This window comes from Penicillium canescens, assembly GCF_028828765.1.
Source record: "Penicillium canescens strain IBT 15451 chromosome Unknown utg000006l_segment0_segment0, whole genome shotgun sequence".
Taxonomy (NCBI): Eukaryota; Fungi; Ascomycota; class Eurotiomycetes; order Eurotiales; family Aspergillaceae; genus Penicillium; species Penicillium canescens.
The window spans coordinates 379,887-403,447 of NW_026703968.1; the positions used below are offsets into that span (position 1 = coordinate 379,887).

A 23,561-nucleotide genomic window follows, 5' to 3' on the forward strand; every position below is an offset into this window, starting at 1 on the left:
CCCTCTTGGGTCTGAGTTTGGTTTGCCGGCATGTCCTCTTTATCCTCCGATCCCCATATAAATCGTAAAAAATCCCATTTTGGGTTTGTTTTGGTTTCTGAACTTAGGTTTTGTAGCTAGCATCAGGAAGCCGGCGCCATTTGTTTTGAATCTTTCTAGGTAAGGGACACAGATACCAGGTACCTAGGTACAGATCAGAAAGATAACGGCACTTGATATATTACCAAGACAATGCTTAAACAAGGGTGACAGATTTCAATGCATGTCTTGCTTCAAAAAGTCTAATAACTGTCAGTTATTGCTTTGATGAATATGTGTGTTTCCCCTTCTGACCATCAGATACCCAATCAGATCTTACAACCCATTTTATACGAGCTTTTTCTTCATGATCTGGAGCGAGCAAAAATAAGCCCCTAGAAGCTGGATTTATTAGCAATTTGATTGTGAGATGCCGGGAGATATAAACATTTCCTGCAGCTTTCTAGCGAGTATTGGCCCGCTCGAGCAGGCGCTCACAGATGGCTTGCTTTGTGAAGTATTGCCTGGTCTTTCGTCCTACATCCATACGTAATATGGCAGCTACGGCACAATATACGCTGTGCAGGGTCAGAGGGGATAGGTTCTCCATGTTAGAGTATAGATGCTGCTCCAAATCCTGCACAAGAACACTTTGCCTCGCACGGTGAGGGAGCTGCTATTCCTACCAAGGTTGCGGACCATACATAATCCCACACTCTTTTAACCCTCCATCCTAAACGCACATCATCTCGTTCATGTCAGGGTTCGATACTCGGTTTAGGTCTCTTGACCCTAGAGTAGATACATCCTCACTGCAGGCATTGCATTAGCCCAGTGAAGCAGGGTTTGTGTCAGGGCTGCTCTACGAGAGAGGTGGTGCAATATTGAAAGTAAATTTGATTCCATCATTCATAATTCCCAATATCAAAGATTAAAGCAAACGAAACTCCGAGGACTGAAGGAGGCTACTACTGAGGCCCCTCGATCTCAAATTTTGAAATAAACAGAATCGTAAACACCGCCAGGGATGTACAAGTTGATTGGCATTCTTATCCTGTAAACACAGTCAGTATCTGCCGATGAGTATGTTGATGCAATTTACTTACTGATACGTATGTATCCCTTTCCTCCACGCTAGGGCTGGCATTGCATTTGCCCTTTTCTCCCGGTATGTCAAGTTTTGAGTCATATCCAACCACGCACGCAGAACCCAACCGATTCAAGAAGCTCAGAAATGCTGCTGCCGAGTCGATTGAAGAAAGATCTTGTAGATACAAGATCCAATAAGGCGATTATGAAAGCAAGTCCGCAACTGTTATGAATGATTAGCGCCGTTATTAGTTTGATAAGAATCCGGGGTAGCTTACCGTTCATTGGCATCTCATCAATCTGGGTGGAGTAGTACAATTCGATATCACGCAGGATACGGACATCATCGCTAGTGACAAAGTTGATAGCCACACCCTTGCGGCCGAAACGACCACTTCGACCGATACGGTGAATGTAGTTCTCGCGGTTGGTAGGAAGATCGTAGTTAATGACAAGGGAGACCTGCTGGACATCGATACCACGGGCCCACACATCAGTGGAGATGAGGACACGAGAGTTACCCTGGCGGAAGTCTTGCATAATGCTGTCACGCTCCTTCTGGGGCATCTCGCCGTGCATGCTGGAAACAGTGAAGTTGGCCTCACGCATCTTGTCGGTGAGCCAGTCGACCTTGCGGCGGGTGTTGCAGAAGATGACTGCCTGGGTGATGGTCAGGGTGTCGTAAAGATCGCAAAGTGTGTCGAACTTCCACTCCTCCTTCTCCACAGCAATGAAATACTGCTTAATACCCTCCAGGGTCAACTCGTCACGCTTGACCAGGACACGAACGGGATCCGTCATGAACTTGGTCGTCATATCCAGCACATCGTATGGGAGTGTAGCAGACACCACAACGACCTGCGTCGCGGGGGGCAGGTAGCGGTAGACATCGTAAATTTGTTCACGGAAACCGCGGTTGAGGAGCTCATCAGCCTCGTCGAGAACGAGCATCTTGATATGGCGAGTGCGCAGGTTTCGGCGACGGATCATATCGGCCACACGACCAGGAGTTCCGGAAACAACGTGCTGGCCGTAATCGAGCTTGCGAATATCCTCGCCAATGTTGGTACCTCCGATACAGGCATGACACTGAACGTTCATGTAATCACCGAGAGCCATGACGACGGATTGAATCTGGGTTGCGAGTTCACGAGTCGGGGACAGGACCAGAGCTGTACCAACAGGTTGCGGTTAGAAGCATACTCACTCCAATCGGACGAAAGTCCACGTACCTTGAGTCTCGCGCACAACAGTATCAATGACCTGCAAAGTACTGATAGCGAATGTAGCGGTTTTACCAGTACCGGACTGGGCCTGGGCAATGGTGTCACGACCTTTGCAGATCTGAACAATCGCACGCGATTGCACGGCCGAAGGCGATTCGTATCCGTAAGCGTAAATTCCACGAAGCAGGCTCTCCTTCAGGTGCATATCCTCAAAGGTGGGCGCCACCGTCACCTCCTTGGAGGTGCTAAACTCCATGCGCTCTGCTTGCTGTTAGTCTGGTTCACTTTTCTCAGGTTGAGGTCACATACCCTCGGCGCGTCTGTCGATTCCGTCCGCCATGATTGGAATATGAGTAGTTCAACGGCGGGCAATAAATGAAATCGGGATTCACGACAAGTGAAAGCCTTGGGAAGTGAAGTCAACCACCCAACTTTTCGCGGTGGAAGTGGTAAGGGTCACATGACCTTCCCGCGAGCTTCAGCTGCCATCGCCAACTTCTTTTCGCGATCACTACGTTACGTTTTCCACACTCATTACGTGCAGCCAAAATAGAAACTAGCACCGCTGTCGCACTCACAAAATGTTGCTCGAAGATCAACGATACCTCCACGAGGATCTGGAGCGGTTAGAGCAGGCTATCGCTGATCGCGTGGCGGAGGAGCCCCGAAATGTGAGTCTACGCCGAGAAACGTCCGTTACATCGTTTGCTAATAGCAAATTTTACAGGTCCGCGAACGTCTAGCCCGTGATCATGAAGTTGCCAAATTCCTTGACAGAATTGAGGAACAATCGAAGCGACTCCTCGAAATCTACAAGGATGCCGATGGACTACGGGAGAAGGAAGTGCAGTCAATTTCTACCGGCGATCAGTTTGAAGAATTCTACAATCAACTCGGCGAGATCAAAGACTTCCACAAGCGCTATCCCAATGAACCTACCGAGAACCTTGAGCGTGCATACAAGCGCCATGAACCCGGCGAAGGCGAGTTTATGGGTATGGAGATCGACAATATGTTTACTGGTGAAGAAGGATTCGGACAGTACCTTGATCTTACGAAACCTCATGAGGACTATCTGAACCTTCCCGGGGCAAAGCGGTTGACCTACACCCAATATCTCGACATCTTCGACATCTTCACACCACCCACCCTGTCAATCAAGCGGAAAGACAAGATCACCGACCGGTACTTTGGTTATGTTGGGGAGCTTGCCAGCTATCTAGAGAACTTCTTGAAGAAAGTGAGACCGCTAGAAGATCTGGACAAACTTTTCGCTGGTTTCAATGAACAATTCGAAAAGCAGTGGGCTGCGAAGGAGATCCCGGGCTGGTCTGAGGAAAAGTCTGAAAACGGCACCTCCGGTCCGACAACTGAAGGAACTGGCGAGGGCATTTGGTGTGCAGACTGTGAAAAGGAGTTCAAGAATGAGAACGTCTACCGGAATCACTTGACTGGCAAGAAGCACATTCGAGCAGCAGAAGCCCGCAAGTCTGGTGAGGCGCCATCCGCCGCCGCAAGCAAGGGAACATCTGCAGCCTACAGTATGAAGGAACGTGCAGTCGCAGAACGTGAACACCGAATCCGTTGCTTGACAGATGTCCTGAAGACAGAGCGACAAGCGACGAAGATCAACGTTGAGCGCCGACAGGGTATGACCGAACGTGAACGTCAAATGGAATTGGAAGCTATCCTGGCCGAGCCCGAGAGCGCGGGCGCCGAGGGGGTCAAGCTGGGGATGAGTCGGACGGTGACGATGAGGAGCGTGTTTACAACCCATTGAAGTTGCCCCTAGCTTGGGACGGCAAACCCATTCCATACTGGCTTTATAAGCTCCATGGTCTTGGAGTTGAATACCCTTGCGAGATCTGCGGAAACTACGTGTACATGGGTCGACGGGCGTTCGATAAGCACTTCTCCGAGTCCACTCACATCTACGGTTTGAAGTGTCTGGGCATCACATCGAACACTAATCTCTTCCGAGAAATCACCCGAATTAGTGAGGCCATGGCCCTTTGGGATTCGCTTGAGAAGGAGCGGAAGAAGGACAGAGACTCTCGCGATAATGTGGTTCAGATGGAGGATGCTGAGGGCAATGTCATGCCCGAACGAATCTACTTGGAGTATGTATATTCTTCTCCCTCTTCGCCTGTCACCGATACTAACATATTGCAGTCTGCAAAAGCAGGGTATTCTCTGAGCGAAGACAGATATCATTTTTCTTTCCAATACCATCAGGCGTCTTTCATCTTATCCAAAAGGCCCGGAGTTTGGCGAATGTTTACTTCTCTGGGCAGGGACTCACAAGCCTGTCACAACCGGGACTTTGTTTCGTTTTGGTGTACAATTAGCAATTTATGATCTACACTGAACATTCAACACTCCATATCCAGTCGTAATTTTTTAGCCGTTAAGTCGGAGAAGTTTTACACCCCAAAATTCCAGCTTTGATGAGTAGCTACGTATTATATTCCCCTGTATCTCAATACCTCCATGGTCGATAGAGACCAGTTCCACCCAGTCATCGACGAGGTAAGCTTGGCAGATAACCGCTACTGATCCGTATTTCATATGTCTATATCCTTTGCAATTCTGTCCCTATGATATTCATATTCATCACTAGCTGCCAGTCTCTTGCAATGGTTCTTACTGGGTCAATTTCGTCCACTTTAAGATCAACATTTCCAATGTTCCAGTCTTCATCAGCGTCTCATCAATAGCCGAACGTTTAGGGATTGCAGACTCGGCAGCAATATCTTCCCTTGATGGAGATTCCTTGATGCATTTTCATCTTCGTCAGTTGTCCTTTCTGACCTTTCACAGCTGGGAACCAGGATATCCGCTGCCTTTTGATTGAAGCTTTGTCCGGTTGCTCGCGGAGATCTTGCTCTTGTAGGGCGTCGTTCATAGCCAGCCTCTCGCTGTTGTAATTGATAAAAGCATGACGAGGCTCAAGTTTTGATCTTGTAATGAGACCTTTTCCGGAGTCGTTCTTTCGGTCTGAGTTTACCGATTCCAGAGGATTGGAAGGCTTTTCCCCTTCAATGCTTAATTGCCTACCCTTCTGAGTGGGAGAAGAAGGGTTCCTTGACTCGCGAACAAACTTGTTGGAGCCACTGCACACGTCGCTATCATCAGAATATGGCCTGCGTCGCTTGGCTGCGGCTCCCCGCTTCTCATAGTACCTCATCTGGTTGCCTATGCCTCGAGGCGTATGGCCCAAGTGGTGGGAGAGCTGGACCAGGAGCGGCATTCACAAACAGGCTAAGATACGAGAGGGATAGGTACTAAGTGGAATAGGTGACCCCGATAGATGGTGGATAGCCGTAGTGGCTTTCTGATGGAACACTCCCCGGCTCAGGATTTCCGTAATCTATCAAGCCCGGCGCGTCGCGAACAGGATCGGGATACCTTTCGGGGGAGCCAATGGCACGGTTGCGATCCCTCAAAAATATCGTCCTGAGCTCACGGGCTCTTGATATTGCTTCTCTTTCTTGCGCTTCTCATAAAGTCATGTTACTGCAGTGGTGCCCAGGCCAGCGCCTACAATTGGGAGGGACTTCCTTGGACGACTGTGTGAGCGTCCAGGCTCACCTCCACGATTGCTGGTGAAAGGATGATGTCCATTGTTGCTGTTCCACTCCCGCTCACTATAGAACCAAGTATTCTTGACTTTGAAAAACAAGTCGTCGAACAACTGCCTTGATGCATGGCCATATACATCCTGGAATCAAACAGCTTCTGCTAGATGTACATCCACAATGCCTGCCGTTTCTGATTCTCAGATGTCTGCTTTGTTCCAGGTCCGGCCCTAGGAATACAGCAGTGATTTTCCCTGCCCCACGCCAGGGGGGTTAAGTTTTGGTACCTTGATCATACTTCTCAATCGCGGTGTCGATTTGTTGAAAAACTGCTGTGCATTCCTGCAAGACCTCTTGTGCTGTAGAGAACGTCTGCTGGGAACATATTTTCGCCTTATCATCCTCCTCAATGACCTTTCCAAGCCGGTTAAGGGCACTGTAAGCGAGCGAGAGGTCGCTTGAAAGGCCTTGTAGTGACTGTTTGGCCACTCTAACAGTGCGATAGAAGCTACAGAGCTTGACTGACAATTTGACGCCAATATTTGCTAGCTGAAGTATGCTGGCGTCGACCTCAACTCTCTAGACCTGACATGGCATCGTTTTTGGGCTGAAAGTACAACTCTCATGCTGAATTGGAGAGGTTCCCTATATACATTTGCGCCGGGAAGCACCCGGGCGCAGTGAGGGGCTAAGCAAGTGGCAGTGCATGGCACGCCCGGATGTAACACCGGCGGTACGTGAACCAAAGTAGCTGATCTTGATTGTCTGAGGACTTTTGGGGAAACAGGCCACTCGAAGCCTGCAAGACGACGGCCAAAGCTCGAGATAGAAATACATGTACTCGGGGTATCTGTTATGCAATCAGTGGCATTATCTGTCGATTCCAAGAGATACGGTACGCGCTAGTTCTACGATAGACCAATGGTCGGCCTTATAGCATAGAATGAGTGTAATTGCTAGAACTAACTTGGCGGGCGAATATTGGACCCAATATGCGCTGACCAAGCATGCAAAGGCTTGGCAGACAGCTTGGCAAGAAGCCGTTCTATAACGTAGCAAGTGAATAAGCAAGTTCAGTGATGTTGCAAAAGTATTTGACCTCCGATATTTCTACGACCCACTTTTTATTACTGCCTGGCAGAAAATTACTGGTAGTATGTAAACCATATGTCGTAGCTTTAGTAAGGTAGTCACGCTTTTTTCCAGCCTATAAAAGACATAATTAAATAAGAAAATCACGAAATATGCTTTAAAATGCGTTGATATGTAGCGTATGTACTAGCGTGTTAAGGATTGATAGACTGATATAGTAGGCGGTCTAACTGGCGGTTAGAGCCAGAAGTACCGGAGGTCAAATACTTTTGCAACACCACTGTAGGTGCTGTAAAACTCAGCAAGCTAGTAATGTAAGTGCACTTCCTTATTCGACATTATCCCTTCTGCTAACATAGAGAAGTCATATCACTATTGTCAACAGATCTTCAATGTTTATCTGCGTCAAGCTTATATATGTAGCAGCACTAAATAGTCCCTTTTCCACTCCCCCAGTGCTCTCTCACAATTTTCATCGTCATAGCTCGTCATAGCCCTAACTTGGAGACCACAGTGCGACTATACTAATTACTTAGCAGTAATTTTCCAGACACTGGCTGTTTATAAATAAATAGTTTGGAACCATAATAAATAATAGAATTTTCGCCTCGATCAAAAAGAATAAAATTGCGAATACTTCGGAAAAGTAAAAAAGATAATCGTCAGCTGTAGGATTCGAACCTACGCCCGCGAACGGAATTGATAACGAGAAGTCCTACAGACTACTTAAAGTCCTGATGGGAACCGCAAGTTCGAGTCAATCGCCTTAACCACTCGGCCAAACTGACCACAGATGATAAAAACCTTCCCAGTTGTGAAGTCATGAGCGAAAGAACAAATTGGACGCTTCATTTTTAGACCACACAGCTATATATATATGTTTCCCTTCGCTATTTACTCACCACTTATCGGATTTCAATATATGATTAGAATTAAGAATTTGGAACTCAGTATTAATTTATTATGCGTTATCAACTAAGGCTAGGTATAATGGATAGGTATGAAAAAGTGCAGCAAGTGTGGAGATGGGGAATGTGCAAAGGACCAGTCAGAAGATATCTTTAGCTAGCATGTTAGTCAGTCAAGGAGTGACAAAAAGTAGCCTTGGAAGTGTCCTACTAAAATGCCACCCGGCTAAAATAACCTTACGGGCCCTCCTCCCGTGCCCTGCAATGGTCTAACCCTGTTAGGATAATAATTTTATTACACTATCTGCTTACTGATATGATGATATTTCCAAAATCCACCGGTTCCTACCTGAGAGGAAACATCTATTGTCTAACCGGGATGCAGATCGATGGGAGGAGACCCCGCCTACAGCATTCCTTCCTCTCGTCCGGTCTTAGGCTTGCTCCGTTGATTGTGTACAGATACAGAACGAAATACTAGGAGATAGCTTACAGCTAGTAATTATTTTAAGTAATTTAAATATAAATAAAAGAGGTTCTATTAATGAACTATCTCAACCTTTACTACTTGCATAAAACAATTTGTTAGTTTAGATCATTATTTAATTGTACACCATATCAAGAAAAAAAATCTGCTTTTGAGTGTAGTTTTCATCCTTTTTCATATTTGCTTTATTGTTTTTATTATTTGTTTTAGAAATATCATTAGGATTTCCCTATGTAGTTGTATTATGGTCTTACCCAAGCGAACTTGATCAAAATATTAGAAGTATTCTGCTCTTTGACCAATCATAATCGAGCTAAGCGCTAGCTGCAGAGGTCATGTGATTTATTGTCACCTGACTGTCTCCGGGTCCACTTGACTGTCATTCCGACCAGCACTCTTAGGAGATTACGGCAAAAAGAGAAAATGTCAAAAAATAAATCGTCAGCTAGAGGATTCGAACCTCTGCCCGCGAACGGAATTGATTTCTAGTCAATCGCCTTAACCACTCGGCCAAACTGACAATGGGCTGTGGATTTTTCGAATAATTGCTATCAGGAGGGATCGCTCACTCAACTGACTGGCAAATGGCAGATAGCTTGCGTTAAGTCAACGAGCAAGACACTTTCGAAGCTAGAAAGATCTAGACCCCATCTAAAAAGGTATTGATCATGCTTACAATACGTGTCGCATGTTGTGTTATCCTCTATTTTATCTGTCCATGATGTTACACGAATCCCCGATGACAAGAGAAGATGGGCATTGATATAACAATAGCTTGGGGGATAGTGATACCGACAGTAAGTGACATATATATCCTGTATCCTGTACCCCTTATCCCTTCAATGAATCCTTAAATAATCGCTTGCTAACTTTTTAATCCGAGAAGATTCTACATAAACGTGAATGTCATCTAAATCTCTTGGCTAATTATCGTAGTGCAATATATATATGCGCTAGTTGGTTACGATCAGAGCTAGTTGGGTCCCAAGACCAGTATTTATATGTTCGTGGGTAACTTTTGGGGCCTTTAGCCTGATAGGATGGTTTTGCTGGTGTGCGATATATGTGTAACTTGGGGCATAAGATAAGTGGACATCTAGAGATAGCTAGGCTTATAGTCTCACTCAATCTAATGGTGTTATGGTGAGATAGATGTGTTTGAATTTGATAGATGGTGGTAGATGGGCCGCTTACTTGTGGGAGCCGCAGGTATGTAGGTTGTGTTACGGCTTTTTATCTCGATATAAAGAAGCTCCAACTGTGACTTATTGTTAGCCTATGGTCATCTTCTTACGTTCTATGTAGCAAATGTATAGATTGTTTACATATCGGGTTGGGAAACATTATGTGTTAAAAATTGACCAAATCACTTCCATTGTCCGCCTATATATATATATGTATCAAGAAGATCCCATTAGGTTTGATTCCAGAAAATCACCAGCGGAGACAATGACGATCCATAATGAATAACTCGTGAATAGCTCCACAGTGATAATGAGCCTTTCTGAAATTGTACCGTAGAAGCCAACAGCATCATAAGTGATCGACACATCCAGCTAGTAAAACCCAAGCATATAAATATAGAGTTCCTCGCATAACAAACTAAAAACAAATACATAGAGGGGTTTGATATCGAAAGCAGATGGAATGATTATCTCATGTCAACTACATTATTAGACTCCCCCATCTGTGCCCGGAATACTAGAGCGGTTGCCAACCATTCTAGGACTAGGAACTCCACAACTTTATACCACAAGATTATTTCACACCAAAACACATCAAAAACATGAAAATCACTAGGGAGAAAATGTGCCCCTAGAACGGATTCAAAATTATAGCAGGAAATACCTGGTCCATACACAGAGGTTAAAGAAGAGACCAACACGCCCAGAATTTCGCATTGGATATTAATTAATACGCTGTGAAATATAAGCTTGCCAATTTGGCTATACAGATAGTATAATCCCATTCCCATAGGGAATTGTAGTATAGGGTGTCGTATCAGCCGACAGATTTAACTTGGTTCGATGTTTGCAATGTCGAACACTGAAGTGATTAACCTGTAGGAGATGTTGCCTGCTGATCACAAATATTTCCAAAATATACAATCCTTTGTCAGTTTGGCCGAGTGGTTAAGGCGATTGACTAGAAATCAATTCCGTTCGCGGGCAGAGGTTCGAATCCTCTAGCTGACGATTCCTTTTTTTATTTGTGGCTCTTATTGCCACAATAAGATTATCTTATTTCCCCAAACTCTTATTTCCCGTTATCCAAAACGAGCTCAAATGGTAACTTAAAAGTCTAATCTAACATGTAAGGCGTACGAAAATTCCGTGTTTTCCACTTACCCCCATCAAAATGTCCGTCACACCACTGTCCCAATTTTCGGGCCATTTTACGCCCTTTATCGTGCGGTCTTTTGAGATTGTTTTTAAGTCACCCCTTTCTCTATATCATGCTAAATTCTAAAATCGACGGCCCTGATTTAATGGTTTGGTAATTGATAACTTGGCTTAAACTCCCCTGGCAGAATTGTACACCGTCTTCCGTCACGACCATGTGTACAATACATACCTACCTAGGTATAGCTCGCCGTGGGCACTACTAACAGGCGGGCCTATGTTCCTTGTGTACGTATAGCTTATAAAGGAGGGCTCGAGATTATTTTTCTACGGATAATTGCCAGAGTTCGCCCATTCGCGAGATTTAGTGCCATAACGTATTAAAGAGTTTCGCGAATGCGACCTACGAGGCAAAATGATAGCTTGAGATACAGCGATAAGTTGTATATAGAGTGGTATAAATTCGGGACATATTCTGAACAGAGATATGGTCAAGCTTCCGGGTACAGATTTTGGTGTAAAGCGAGTCCGCCTTAACTGGAACCCGACGGAGCTTATGGCTCTCCCTTAACAGGCGTGGACTCGGAAGAATGGTCGAGGTGACTAATTTGGGCTGATAACGACCCCAGGACATATTGCCAGATTACAAAACCCATAATAACTCCCAAGTACGTCTGCGAGCGTGGGTGTCAGGGAGAAAAAGCTACTCCCACAAAATTCCATTGCTTCATGATCTGGATACGAGGCACTGCACGTATTCTCAACATCAACCTCTGTACCAGCCAAAGATTGCCATTCGATACATAAGTGCTCATTGGTTCGCGGGATAATATGTAATCTGCCTATGTTAGGCTGCGTAACAATCAGAAGAAGAACTTACCTCTATTTTCCAACGTATTATAGAGGATAGCAAATGATCTATACATTCATACTAACATAGGAAATAGAAGTGAGATATTATGAGGTTCCATATTACATATACTAAGAACAAAGATAGGTACTCTAGACTCACAGCCAGGCAATTGAGCTACGAAGTATGACTATCAACATCTACCTAGGTTTCATTTTATAAAGTTGCCGCTACACGAAGCTAGCAACATCTCTATTCAGCGATGAATAAAAGCCCGATGTCGCACCAAGTTATGAAAACCACCAAAAGCTCACTATAGCTCGAACTGCTCCCCACCCCCATGCTTTTGACGTTGATCTAGCTAGATTAAACGCTCTAGTGAGGAGGGAATATAGAGCAGTCACACAGAGACACCACGCAATACCTACCTCTCGTTCTCGGGATAAGGAAGTTAAATTAAGTTTTTTTTTGCAGGGGCGAGTACATCATAAAGAATCGGCTGCATAATTTTGTATAACTCGGAAGTAAACTTCAATTGTTAATATCAACAACAAATGATGGTTATATCAAGAGTGTGTATTTAAATTCGACTGTTTGTGCAATATGATCGGGCTCATTATGTAGTCAAAAACGAGATTGCTTACCTCATAATGTCAGTTTGGCCGAGTGGTTAAGGCGATTGAGTACGTTTTCTTAAACAGAACTACCAATAGAATTCTTACTAACAAACATAACAGCTCGAAATCAATTCCGTTCGCGGGCGTAGGTTCGAATCCTACAGCTGACGACCTCTTTTTTTCCCTACCGGAAGCTTTTTCATATTTAGTAACATGAAATATCTATCATACAACAGCTGCTGCAATACTCTGCCGACGTACCGTTTTTCCCCTTTCCTACTTTATAGCGGAGTGCTTCTTTTTTTATTTTTTTATTTTATTTATTTTATTTTTGTGTGGAACAACTCGCACATGATTCGGTTACAGCGGTTCCCTTGGCCAAAAACCTTGATATCTTAATAGCCTATGACTCGCGAGATCTGCCCTCAATAATTTCATAGGGCCACCACGTGGGCATAGCATGCGAGTTGCCATGTTACTGTAGTTCGTAGGTGGCAAAGGGAATTGAAAATGGACCAGTTCCCGCCCATCGGAACCAACAGTGAGATGACGCCAAGCGCGGGCAGTGCTCTCTGTCCGAGATGCCCAGACTTCCAAGCATCTCGGCACTGCACTGAACCCAGGTCAAGCTCTATACACGTTCAATCAGATTTCTTCAGCTCGAAACGTGCTCCGTCAATTCAAATGACTGGCCAAACAGAGACCCAGACACACTGTCGTCGCGGGAAACTGAGCTACGACCGCTCTTGGCGTCCGCTCTCAAGGCTTGGCGCCAACATCCGTTGGAGTTCTTTGGTCGGCGAGAGCAACCCATGGAATTTAGGACTCAGCCAATGATTGTTCAGGATATGGTGCACGTTTTCGATGGGATCTATGGGATGGGTTGAAGTCCTGTATCAGCGTTCGCCTCAATATGGACCTGGCCAAGGTCAGAAGAGCCTTTCTTTCAAAGCCGCACTTGGCAATAGCCGTGGCATGACTGTGCCGCTCGTATAAGGGCAGCACGGAGTGCACAGAAATGCCGTTTTTATCTCAGTTCCCAGCTTCCTCCCTTTGTTGCGTGGTCAATCAGGTTCCATTATCACCATGGCACCCATAGCAACCGCCAAGTATGACTGGATCCTCGCCTTGACCTCGATTGCCTTCGTCTTCAGTGCCTTCGGTAACGGTGCCAACGATGTCGCCAATTCATACGCAACCTCCGTCGCAGCCCGGACACTCAACATGTCCACGGCCGGTGTCCTGGCTGCCTGTACGGAGTTCATTGGTGCAGTAGCCATGGGCTCCCGAGTCTCATCTACCATCAAGAACGGGATCATCGACATCAAAAGATTTGAAGGAAAGCCTGGTGCTCTCATGCTGGCTATGGGGTGCGCAGAAATCGGAAGTGCCTCATGGTTGATGCTTGCCACTGGATTGGGCTGGCCTGTTTCGACAACGCAGACCATTGTCGGTGCTCTTATTGGTGTTGGATTTGCCTCGCAGGCCGACATCACCTGGGAATGGAAGAGTGGTAGTGTCTCCCAGATTGCTGCATCTTGGGGAATTGCACCTCTCATCGCGGCTGGATTTTCAGCCATCATCTTTGGTATCCTCAAGTACAGTGTGCTTGAGCGAAAGGATTCCTTCAAGTGGGCAATGCGCTTGATTCCCTTCTATCTGGCCTTCACCGGTGCAATTCTCGCCCTCTTTATCACCATCGAAGCCCCCACGGCGCCCTCATTGGAAGAGTTCGGCGCTGGCAAGATCGTCGGCATCATCCTCGGAGTCTTCTTCGGCTGTCTCCTCTTTGCCTATGTGTTCTTCATGCCATACTTTAAGCGCCGCCTCATCCAGAACGATAGTCGCATCAAATTCTATCACATCCCGCTTGGTCCGTTGTTGCTCCGGGAGAACCCACCTCTTTACTTCCCTGGCAAGGGTGAAGGCGTCGTGATCAACTACTATGAAGACGCCTACGGCGAAGTGCGCGCAGGCCAAATGGACGCCGCCAAGCACAACACCACAACCGACGCAAGTTCAGTCCTGGCCTCACCCGAAATCACAGCAAAGACCAAGCCTGAAATCCCAGCCGAAGATGAAGAAAAGAACATGGACTCTGTCAACTCAACACCCCAAATCAAGCCCCGAAAGAAGCACATCGGACCCACCGAGCGATTCATCGACCCAGTTCGCGACCTCTCCTGGGTAAACCCTCTCAAAGCCTGGGGGTACATCAAATGGATTCTGCTGCAGGGTGTGACACGCGATGTTGTCACACATGACTCGGCACACCTGCGTGCAATCCACGCCCGCGCAAACCGTTACGACGACCGCGTCGAGCACCTGTGGACTTACTGCCAAGTTGTATCGGCGATGATGATGTCGATTGCGCACGGATCGAACGATGTTGCCAATGCCGTTGGACCCTGGGCTGCCACTTACAGCACATTCCACGCCGGTGTTGTTGAGACTAAGGCCCCGACACCAGTCTGGTTCCTCGTCGTTGCGGGTCTGCTGCTCGGTCTCGGTTTCTGGTTCTATGGATACCATATTGTGCGTGCGTTGGGCAACAAGATCACTCAGATGTCGCCAACTCGTGGATTCAGTGTTGAGCTTGGAGCGGCTATTACTGTGCTTTTGGCTTCGAGACTTGGTTTGCCCGTCTCGACCACGCAGTGCTTGACTGGTTCTGCGATGGGCGTGGCTCTCATGAACTATGATCTTGGTGCTGTTAACTGGAGACAGCTTGGCTTCATCTTTGGTGGTTGGGTCTTGACTCTGCCCTGTGCTGGGTTGGTTTCTGGGTTGCTGTGTCTTATGGCACTGAATGCTCCTCATCTGTAAATATAGATCGTCGGTTTCTGTTGAGCCGATTAATTGTTGAGTTCTCTTTTGTATAGATTGTTGGTTGTAATTGTCGATACCATGCACAAGCTTCTCGAAACCGAATTATTTTTCAATTCTATCTAAGTAAATACGAAAATGTTAAGAGGGAATTAGGGGATGTCCAATTGATGCACATGCTGCCCACGGTTAATTAATCGAACAACGGGTATCCTGCTAAAACCAAAACAGAGTGTGATCCTCTACTTGGTGCGCTTGTAGATCTTGGCGAGGAAAGACTCGAACACCTCCTTCTTCAGACCCTTGGACTCATCCACGGCGGCGATCTTCTCGCGGATCTCACCAACAACCTTCTCCTCGTACTCCTTATAGACAGCCTCGAGGCCGAGCTCGTTGAAGATAGCCTTGACCTTGAGCTCCTCAGCCCGGTCCTTGCGACCATAGCTGGCGTCAAGCACCTGGCGCTGCTCGGGGGTGCAGCGCTGGATAGCCTGGTTGACAAGCCACGAGCACTTGTTGTCCTGGATATCAGTACCGACCTTTCCAATGAAGGCCGGGTCACCGAAGTTGTCAAGGTAGTCGTCCTGGATCTGGAAGTATTGACCCAGGGGGATGAGGATGTCCTCGGCCTGCTTGAGGGTTTCGGGGGTAGCGAGTTCAAGGTAGATAAGGGCCAGAGCAACAGGCAGGTAGAAGCTGTAGTAGGCGGTCTTGTAGGTGACGATGAACATGTACTTCTCCATGGAAAAGTTGTCGAGGTTGACGTTGTCCTCGGGGGCGGTGATCAGATCACACAGCTGACCGAGCTCAGTCTGCCAGGTGGTCTCATGGAAGAGCTCAACGAGGTCAATGTAGGCGGGGTGAGAGCGGAAGCGCTGCTTTAGGATCATGTAGATACCCGACTCCAACATGAAGGCGTCGTTGATGGCAATAAGACCAACCTTCTCCTGGCGGTACCAGCAGGGCTGGCCACGGCGGGTGATGGAGCTGTCCATAATATCGTCGCTGACCAGGAAGAAGGCCTGGAGCAACTCGGTCATCCAGCCGAGGATGCTGAGATGCTCGAATTGCTCCTCGCTCAGGGGCTGCTTGAGGAGAGCCAGACCGGTATCGGGGACGGAGAGGCCACGGTTCAGCTTGCCACCGGGAACGTTGGCATTGAGGGACTATAGTATTTAAGGGAACATGTCAGTCATCCAATGGGGCAATAAAGATCGAGAATGGGGGCGCTCACGTTCTCGAACCACTCGAGGGCGTTGGCGGGGAGGTTGTAGCGCTTCGCATGGGCGAGGATGTCCTGGGCCAAGGAAGGGAAGATGGCTTCAAAGTCGGCACGTTTGGTAGTTTGAGCCATTGTGACAGTATGTGTAGTTCAAGACGTCAATGTAGTACAAAGAAAATACAAAAAACACTCCGATCAATTCCCCGCGGAGAGGGGTGGTGGTGTTTGGAGGGTTTGCACTGTTTGCCGTGTTTGTTCATATCGCGTTTGTTTCTCCAGGCGCAACGACTTGGATTCTTTAAGCTCAATACACGATCTTCGTGATTTCCAGCTTCTCCATATCAATCATCGGGCCCGGGACTGTCAAATAATTGTTGCAATATTCTTGCCGGTGGATTGCTTTGTCCAAATCCACGCGCCTGAAGCACAAAGCCTTTATTTACACGATCTACTGATGATCCAATTGCAGTGATTTTTCGGCTTCATATGATCAAATGATGATATCAAATTACGAGGAAACGCCTTGATTAATCCAGAGCTCTGTTCGCCCATAGAGCTACAGATCGGAATACGCCTCGAAACACCTCCACTTACGTACACTGGAGATACGAAACATGGAAGAACCAACGGACGATGCCATTCAAGAGCTTAGGTGGCAACTGGAAAACGCAGCAATAAAATGCTCAGAGCGTTGTCTCTATCAATCGGCAAAATGGTATGAGTGGTAGGCTCTATTGGAAAAGCCCAGAGAAACTAATGAGATTCACCTAGGGCTGCCGAAATGCTTGATTCTCTCCGGAATCTACATCATGAAGACACCGATATCGAGTCGCCCATGGACATCAATGGACTTGCACCACCGCCTCCCAACCCTTACCTACCGGTGCGGGACATAGCAGAAGCTAGCCTTGAAGCGCAAGAGTCCCACAGATACCTTCTGGCCAAATCCTACTTCGACACTCGCGAATATGACCGCTGTGCGGCCGTGTTCCTTCCTCCAACGACCCCACCTGTTCCTTTGTCGGTCACCTCACCTAACTCTAAATCCAGACAACAACGGGCCTCAAACAAGGGCAAGGATAAGGCATCGCCATTCCAAGGCTCGAAGGCTCAAACGCACCAGAATCCATATCCCAGACTCAGCCAAAAGTCACTTTTTCTCGCCCTGTATGCCAAATATTTAGCTGGAGAGAAGCGAAGAGAGGAGGAGACAGAGATGGTCTTAGGTCCAGCAGACGGTGGGATGGCGGCCAATCGGGAGTTGCCAGGCCTAGCGCGAGGGCTAGATGGGTGGTTGAAGGATCGAAGCGCACAAGGCTTGGAAGATCAAGGTCAAGGATGGTTGGAGTATCTATACGCCGTTGTTCTGTTGAAAGGACGCAATGAGGAGCTAGCAAAGAAATGGCTTCTCCGCTGTGTGCATCAGAACCCATACCACTGGGGCGCTTGGCAGGAATTGAACGATCTTTTGGCTAGCACAGAGGATGTAAGTTTTTTCTATCGAACTATGTATCTTCTTGGTACTGACAATGTCAGCTGAAACAAATACTTGGCTTGCTCCCGCAGAATGTCATGAGCATCATATTTTACGTTTACTGCAGCCAGGAGCTGTATCAGGATACGGATGAGACTTACAGAGCCTTGACCGAATTGGAGTCTACGTTCCCGGAGAGTGCATTCTTAAAGACACAGCGCGCATTACTCTGTTATCATTCAAGAGGTAACCCCCTGACTACCCAGATTGTCATTCAGCGCCTTTTGTCTGACACGATACAACCAGACTTTGAGGAGGCATCCAAAATATTTGAAGGCATTCTGGCAACATCACCCCACCGCCTAGACAGCCTCGATCACTATTCAAACATTCTCTACGTGATGGACCATCGACCTCAACTTGCCTTCGTTGCTCAGGTTGCAACCGCTACGGACAAATTCCGCCCCGAAACCTGCTGTGTTGTCGGAAACTACTACTCTTTGAAATCTGAGCACGAGAAGGCAGTAATGTACTTCAGACGTGCACTCACCCTTGACCGCAACTTCTTGTCTGCCTGGACCCTTATGGGCCATGAATACATTGAGATGAAAAATACGCACACGGCCATTGAATCGTACCGTCGTGCTGTCGACGTCAACCGCAAAGACTACCGTGCCTGGTACGGTCTTGGACAGGCCTACGAAGTCTTGGATATGTCATTCTACGCCTTGTTCTACTATCAACGCGCGGCTGCACTACGTCCATACGATCCAAAGATGTGGCAGGCAGTGGGCTCTTGCTATGCGAAAATGGGCCGGATAGAACAAAGTATCCAAGCTCTCAAGCGCGCACTGGTGGCTGGATCATCTCACGCAGATGATGGAGGCAACGCTACAAGCTCTAGTCCTGGATCTCGAAAAATTCTCGACCCAGAAACCCTTCATCAAATCGCAACATTGTACGAGCGACTTGGCGATGAGGACGAAGCCGCCGCGTACATGGAACTCACTCTGCAACAAGAGTCTGGTGCTCCTCCTGGCGAGGAAAATAGCGACGAAGAAGATTCCTCGTCTTCCTCGGAACGGGCCACTCAGAGCGATGCTGAGATTGAGCATTCAGAGGACGAAGATGTTGATACCTCACGGAGACGCGGCCAGAATCGCAAAACCCGTGCCAAGACCGAGTCGTACAGTATCCAAAATGATGACTCGATCAACAGTGAGTCGTGGCATGGTACTGGCGTCACTGCAACAACTTCCAAAGCACGGCTGTGGTTAGCACAATTCGCATCAAGGAATGGTGACCTAGACCGTGCAGACCAACTGGCGAGCGAGTTATGTCAGGATGGTATCGAGGTGGAGGAGGCCAAGGCGTTGATGAGAGATGTGCGGGCGAGAAGAGAAGACGCAGGCTAGTTTTATTTGCTTGTTTGAGATATGCTCCATTGCGAATCGCATAAGGCCTCTTATTAGTATCCCTAAATTATATCTACGATTCTAATGAACCTACCTATATCTCGCGAGGGCGAGGCCAATGATAAGATAATGTATAGATATAACAAGCATAGTCTATATTCTCATACACTCAATGATAGTATCAAATAGCTTGAACGTTAGAAAGCCATTCAATAAATTTGTACTATCTAACATGTATAGTTTAGTCTCAAGTTTGATATGGCTTCCTTGCTTGTTCCTTGTCCTGGGCATGGTGCTTTTTATGCGGACATACTGTAGCTTTTCACGGTCATATATAAGAAGACCGACAAAAACCAACCCTATGGCAGACAGCACACACCGGCTAAATGATTGAAAAAAATATAAGGAAATTTAGTAGAAAAAACAATGCAGTTGTGAACAAAAAGGAAATCGTCAGCTAGAGGATTCGAACCTCTGCCCGCGAACGGAATTGATTTCTAGTCAATCGCCTTAACCACTCGGCCAAACTGACGTCAGATGTAAGTCATGGCAAATATGTTATACTGGAGCGATTCCAACATACAGGAGTCATAATTTCGATTTCCACCGTATTTTCAGTCAAATTTATTTTATTACTAGACAATATATTCAATAATTATTTTCAGGTCTTAGGACTGGAGAAAACTAGGGGCGCAGCGAAAAAGGAAAGGGAAAAAAAATCGTCAGCTAGAGGATTCGAACCTCTGCCCGCGAACGGAATTGATTTCTAGTCAATCGCCTTAACCACTCGGCCAAACTGACAGTGAATATTTGAAATCTGGCAGAATTGCCTACAACAGCGGCAAGCGAAATCACAGGATTAAATCGCTTACATCATGGGGACCACATATCGATATGGGTTTGATTTTGTCCCCACAATGATTGATGCTGATATTATATTTGGAGCTCGCTCGCAGCAATTAATTTTCAGGAAGTCGCCTATATCCATGAATAGCGTGGCATATTTTAGAAAGGCGTTTTTCAGTATCGTAGAATGTATTCGGGCAATCCCTATTCTAACCACAATATTAGGTACTAAGAAAACTTGTACAATGCACTGATCAGGAGCTCAGAGGTATTTACTAGTTATAGAGCTATACTTTCCCCTTAATCTCAGGCACTTCGACTAATTTTTTTTTTTTTTTAAAAAAAAAAAAAAAAGGAGCATGTAAAGCTAAGTCAGATGACCCACGAAAATCATCATCTGAAACCAGAATTATATATAGTGACCCCTAACAAAGGAGCAAGAAATATGATAAAGGAACAAAAAAGGAATCGTCAGCTAGAGGATTCGAACCTCTGCCCGCGAACGGAATTGATTTCTAGCTGTAGGGTTTGTTAGTGAGAGATCTTTGACTGATAATTGCGGCGGAGCTTACTCAATCGCCTTAACCACTCGGCCAAACTGACTTCTGATTGGCTGTTGATGGTTGGTAGCCGTTATGTCTCAGAGACAGCACAGAAGGTAACACGAGACCAATAAAAGGTTCGTTTCGGCCGTCAAATTACATAGATTTTGATTTTACATTTAGTCAATTTCCACAAGAGTCCCCTCATGTTATTTTCCTGCTTTCTGACAAAGGATATTCCAAATCAACTCACAATAGCGACATACGTAGCATAGGCTGTCAGTGTGGATAAAGGTATTTGGCAAATGCGCAGTTGAGATACTCTGGTAATATACGACTGTGCTAGCCATTCGGACAACTCGCATCTTGTATATCCTTGTATATCTCTTCTATACTTCCGAAGCTTAAGAAAGAAAGTTGAAGGTTGAATATCACAGACTGCTCCGACATTGGCTTGTCGATTTCAAAATCTTTATCGTTTACAGCATGAACCTTCCAGATGAAGTCCGCAAACTTGATTTTTGCATGTTAGACATTCCAACGGTCGAACTGAAGACTTGTTCACGGCTTGTCCGGGTTATCACTGATCGCCAACAGTCATCTTCATCCATACTAGCGCTAACGTATATCTCCACTCGATTGCCAAAACCAGCTTACGCGGACGACACGCGACACCCATTAGGTATGTGATAACTTCTTTTCTGACAGTAGCCTCTCAAACAAGTTACCTGATAGGAAATAGCAGGCAAAAGTAAAATCAACAGCAACAACAACAATTACCCTTCAGCCCCTATTCACTCCGTCAATTCAATATAGCCGGCGCAAGCTGTCGCGGCCCGGCTCCACAGATGGAGAACACCTACAACGCCAAGAAGATGTAGCCATTATAAGCATCAATATCAGATAAGCTAAGTCCGGGGACGCGCAGCCTTGCCTCTAGTCCTACTGAAGAAAAATATAATGCCACTATTATCCAGCAGCATGATGTTTTTCTCTCATCCCACACTTAGCAACCTAATATGCTACCCCAGCACACTATACTTATACACTCTCTATCGTTATCACTCTTCATACCATTCACAAACGCGGATGTAAAGCCCTACTACCGATCCACTAGCTATGACCGCAGCCACTACGGCGCATGGCCCCAACAGAGCTACCACTCCTCATCACTTTCCGGTCCAATCCTGAATTACTGGCATCGCAGTCGAGCTTGTGAAGATGGGGGATATACACTCATCGCACCGCGTGGAGATTCAGTCAGACACAAAGGACCGATGATACTAGATCAGAATGGAGATCTGGTTTGGTTTAAGGAGTACGGGACGACGTATAATTTGAATATTCACACTTTTCGAGGGGAAGATTATCTCACGTTCTGGACTGGGAATGATGGGGTTCGTGGACATGGTAATGGGGTTTATTACATGGTGGGTGAAATGCATGGTCCACCAAGCATGTCTGCTAACTTGATAATTACTAGCTCAATTCCCGCTACGAAGAAACATACAAAGTCCGCGGTGTCAACGGCCTTCCTGCGGATCTGCATGAGTTTAACATAACACCTGACGAGACGGCTGTTTTTGCTGTATATGAAACTCGGCCCGCGGACCTGCGTGTTGTCGGCGGACCTGAGAATGGGTGGATTTTCGACGGTGTCTTCCAAGAAGTCGACATTGAGACGAACGAGCTTCTCTTTCAATGGCGCGCATCCGAACATTTTAACCTCAACGACGGTTACCGCGGAACTGAAGGCAATGGAAATTCAGAGGATGCGCCGTGGGACTTTTTCCATATCAACAGCATCGACAAGGATGCCCGGGGCAATTTCCTAATTTCTTCACGGTATATGAGCTGCCTCACTTATATCGATGGAAAGACCGGCGATATAATCTGGAGACTTGGTGGGACGCAGAATTCCTTCACCGATTTATCAGAAGGCGCAGCGACGAATATCAGTTGGCAGCATCATGCTCGGTTCCAGGAGGACGATACAGATGCAGACCCTGAGTCAGAGGATTACCCGAAACGTGCAATTACAGTTTTTGACAACTCGTCTCGAGGCAAAGGTGCGCCCGAGAATAGAAGCCGTGGATTGTTCGTCGATATCGATGAGAACGAGCTCACAGCGAGTGTCAGACATGAGTACTGGAATCCACTGCAAATTAGTAGCCAGTCACAAGGCTCAGTTCAGGTCCTCGACAACGGCAACGTGCTAGTTGGATATGGGTTCGACGCAGCGTGGACAGAGTTCTCCATGGACGGGGAAGTGCTATGTAATGTCCATTTCGGGCCTTCCGGCGGCTTCGGTGATGGTAATATAATCTCATACCGCGTTTTCAAACATCAATGGGTTGGAAGACCGACCTCATCTCCCGATGCGGCGTTTGCAGAGACATATGTTGCAGTCAGCTGGAATGGAGCCACGGAGGTGAAGAGTTGGGTTTTGGAGGGTGCTGTTGATACAAGGAACGGAACTAATAGGAATGAGTTCAATGACTGGAAGATACAACACCCTGAGCATCTTGATGATTTTGTGTTCGTCTCTGCTGTTCCCAAGTCTGGGTTTGAAACTGTTGTTCCTGTTCCTTCGGATATGCCATATCGAACCCTGCGCGTTGTTGCGCTGGGAGATGAAGGGAAATTCCTGGGCGTCACTGCTTCTGTGGAATGGAAACCAGAGGTGTTTAGCAAGGAGATCTTGATTGTTCATGGTGATGAAGATGATTTTATGGGTGAGTCTGGCATTGGGGACTTTTGGATGTTTGCGCTTGGGTTCATGTCTGCCGCGTTTGTTATGTTATGCGCATGGCTCCTTAAGACTCATATTCGTAGGGGTCTACTTGGACAACTCTTTAAAAAAAGCTCCGACAAAGAGGCTGAGTATGAGGAGTGGATGTCCCTCAGTTCTCAGGAGCTGAATGTACTGGACGAGTTGAGTGATTTGGAAACCGGGGACCAGCCTGAGTCCCATCTCTTGAAAGAAGAGGACAAGCATGGCATACCGTCATCCTTGACATCAACTTAAT

At 46.7% G+C, this 23,561-nt stretch overlaps 8 protein-coding genes across 8 annotated transcripts; 5 read left to right on the plus strand and 3 right to left on the minus strand.

Annotated features, from left to right (window-relative positions):
* Positions 1–865: 865 nt before the first annotated feature.
* Positions 866–2,731, minus strand: N7446_009073 (ATP-dependent RNA helicase eIF4A). The gene is made up of 5 exons (XM_058517818.1): positions 2,643–2,731; positions 2,340–2,594; positions 1,386–2,279; positions 1,125–1,330; positions 866–1,072 (listed from the first exon to the last, which is right to left on the minus strand). The coding sequence occupies exons 1-4, from the start codon at positions 2,671–2,673 to the stop codon at positions 1,311–1,313; spliced, it is 1,200 nt and encodes a 399-aa protein (XP_058368606.1). The 5' UTR covers positions 2,674–2,731; the 3' UTR covers positions 866–1,072; positions 1,125–1,310.
* A 122-nt stretch (positions 2,732–2,853) lies between these two features.
* Positions 2,854–4,113, plus strand: N7446_009074 (SF3a splicing factor complex subunit PRP9; the record flags this gene model as incomplete). Its single annotated transcript, XM_058517819.1, has 2 exons — positions 2,854–3,004; positions 3,061–4,113. Exons 1-2 carry the CDS (start codon positions 2,915–2,917, stop codon positions 4,111–4,113), a joined length of 1,143 nt encoding a protein of 380 aa, XP_058368607.1. The 5' UTR covers positions 2,854–2,914.
* A 104-nt stretch (positions 4,114–4,217) lies between these two features.
* N7446_009075 (uncharacterized protein) lies at positions 4,218–4,775 on the plus strand (the record flags this gene model as incomplete). Its single annotated transcript, XM_058517820.1, has 2 exons — positions 4,218–4,453; positions 4,506–4,775. 2 exons carry the CDS (start codon positions 4,218–4,220, stop codon positions 4,528–4,530), a joined length of 261 nt encoding a protein of 86 aa, XP_058368608.1. The 3' UTR covers positions 4,531–4,775.
* Positions 4,776–5,058: 283 nt separating this feature from the next.
* N7446_009076 (uncharacterized protein) lies at positions 5,059–5,583 on the minus strand (the record flags this gene model as incomplete). Its single annotated transcript, XM_058517821.1, has 1 exon — positions 5,059–5,583. The coding sequence occupies one exon, from the start codon at positions 5,581–5,583 to the stop codon at positions 5,059–5,061; it is 525 nt and encodes a 174-aa protein (XP_058368609.1).
* Positions 5,584–13,293: 7,710 nt separating this feature from the next.
* On the plus strand, positions 13,294–15,033 carry N7446_009077 (inorganic phosphate transporter; the record flags this gene model as incomplete). The annotated part of the gene is made up of 1 exon (XM_058517822.1): positions 13,294–15,033. One exon carries the CDS (start codon positions 13,294–13,296, stop codon positions 15,031–15,033), a length of 1,740 nt encoding a protein of 579 aa, XP_058368610.1.
* A 242-nt stretch (positions 15,034–15,275) lies between these two features.
* erg20 (bifunctional (2E,6E)-farnesyl diphosphate synthase/dimethylallyltranstransferase) lies at positions 15,276–16,387 on the minus strand (the record flags this gene model as incomplete). Its single annotated transcript, XM_058517823.1, has 2 exons — positions 15,276–16,199; positions 16,268–16,387. 2 exons carry the CDS (start codon positions 16,385–16,387, stop codon positions 15,276–15,278), a joined length of 1,044 nt encoding a protein of 347 aa, XP_058368611.1.
* Positions 16,388–16,869: 482 nt separating this feature from the next.
* On the plus strand, positions 16,870–19,144 carry N7446_009079 (anaphase promoting complex subunit CDC23; the record flags this gene model as incomplete). The annotated part of the gene is made up of 4 exons (XM_058517824.1): positions 16,870–16,970; positions 17,027–17,741; positions 17,792–17,975; positions 18,036–19,144. The coding sequence occupies 4 exons, from the start codon at positions 16,870–16,872 to the stop codon at positions 19,142–19,144; spliced, it is 2,109 nt and encodes a 702-aa protein (XP_058368612.1).
* A 2,407-nt stretch (positions 19,145–21,551) lies between these two features.
* N7446_009080 (arylsulfotransferase family protein) lies at positions 21,552–23,560 on the plus strand (the record flags this gene model as incomplete). Its single annotated transcript, XM_058517825.1, has 2 exons — positions 21,552–21,962; positions 22,016–23,560. 2 exons carry the CDS (start codon positions 21,552–21,554, stop codon positions 23,558–23,560), a joined length of 1,956 nt encoding a protein of 651 aa, XP_058368613.1.
* Between the last annotated feature and the right edge of the window lies 1 nt (position 23,561).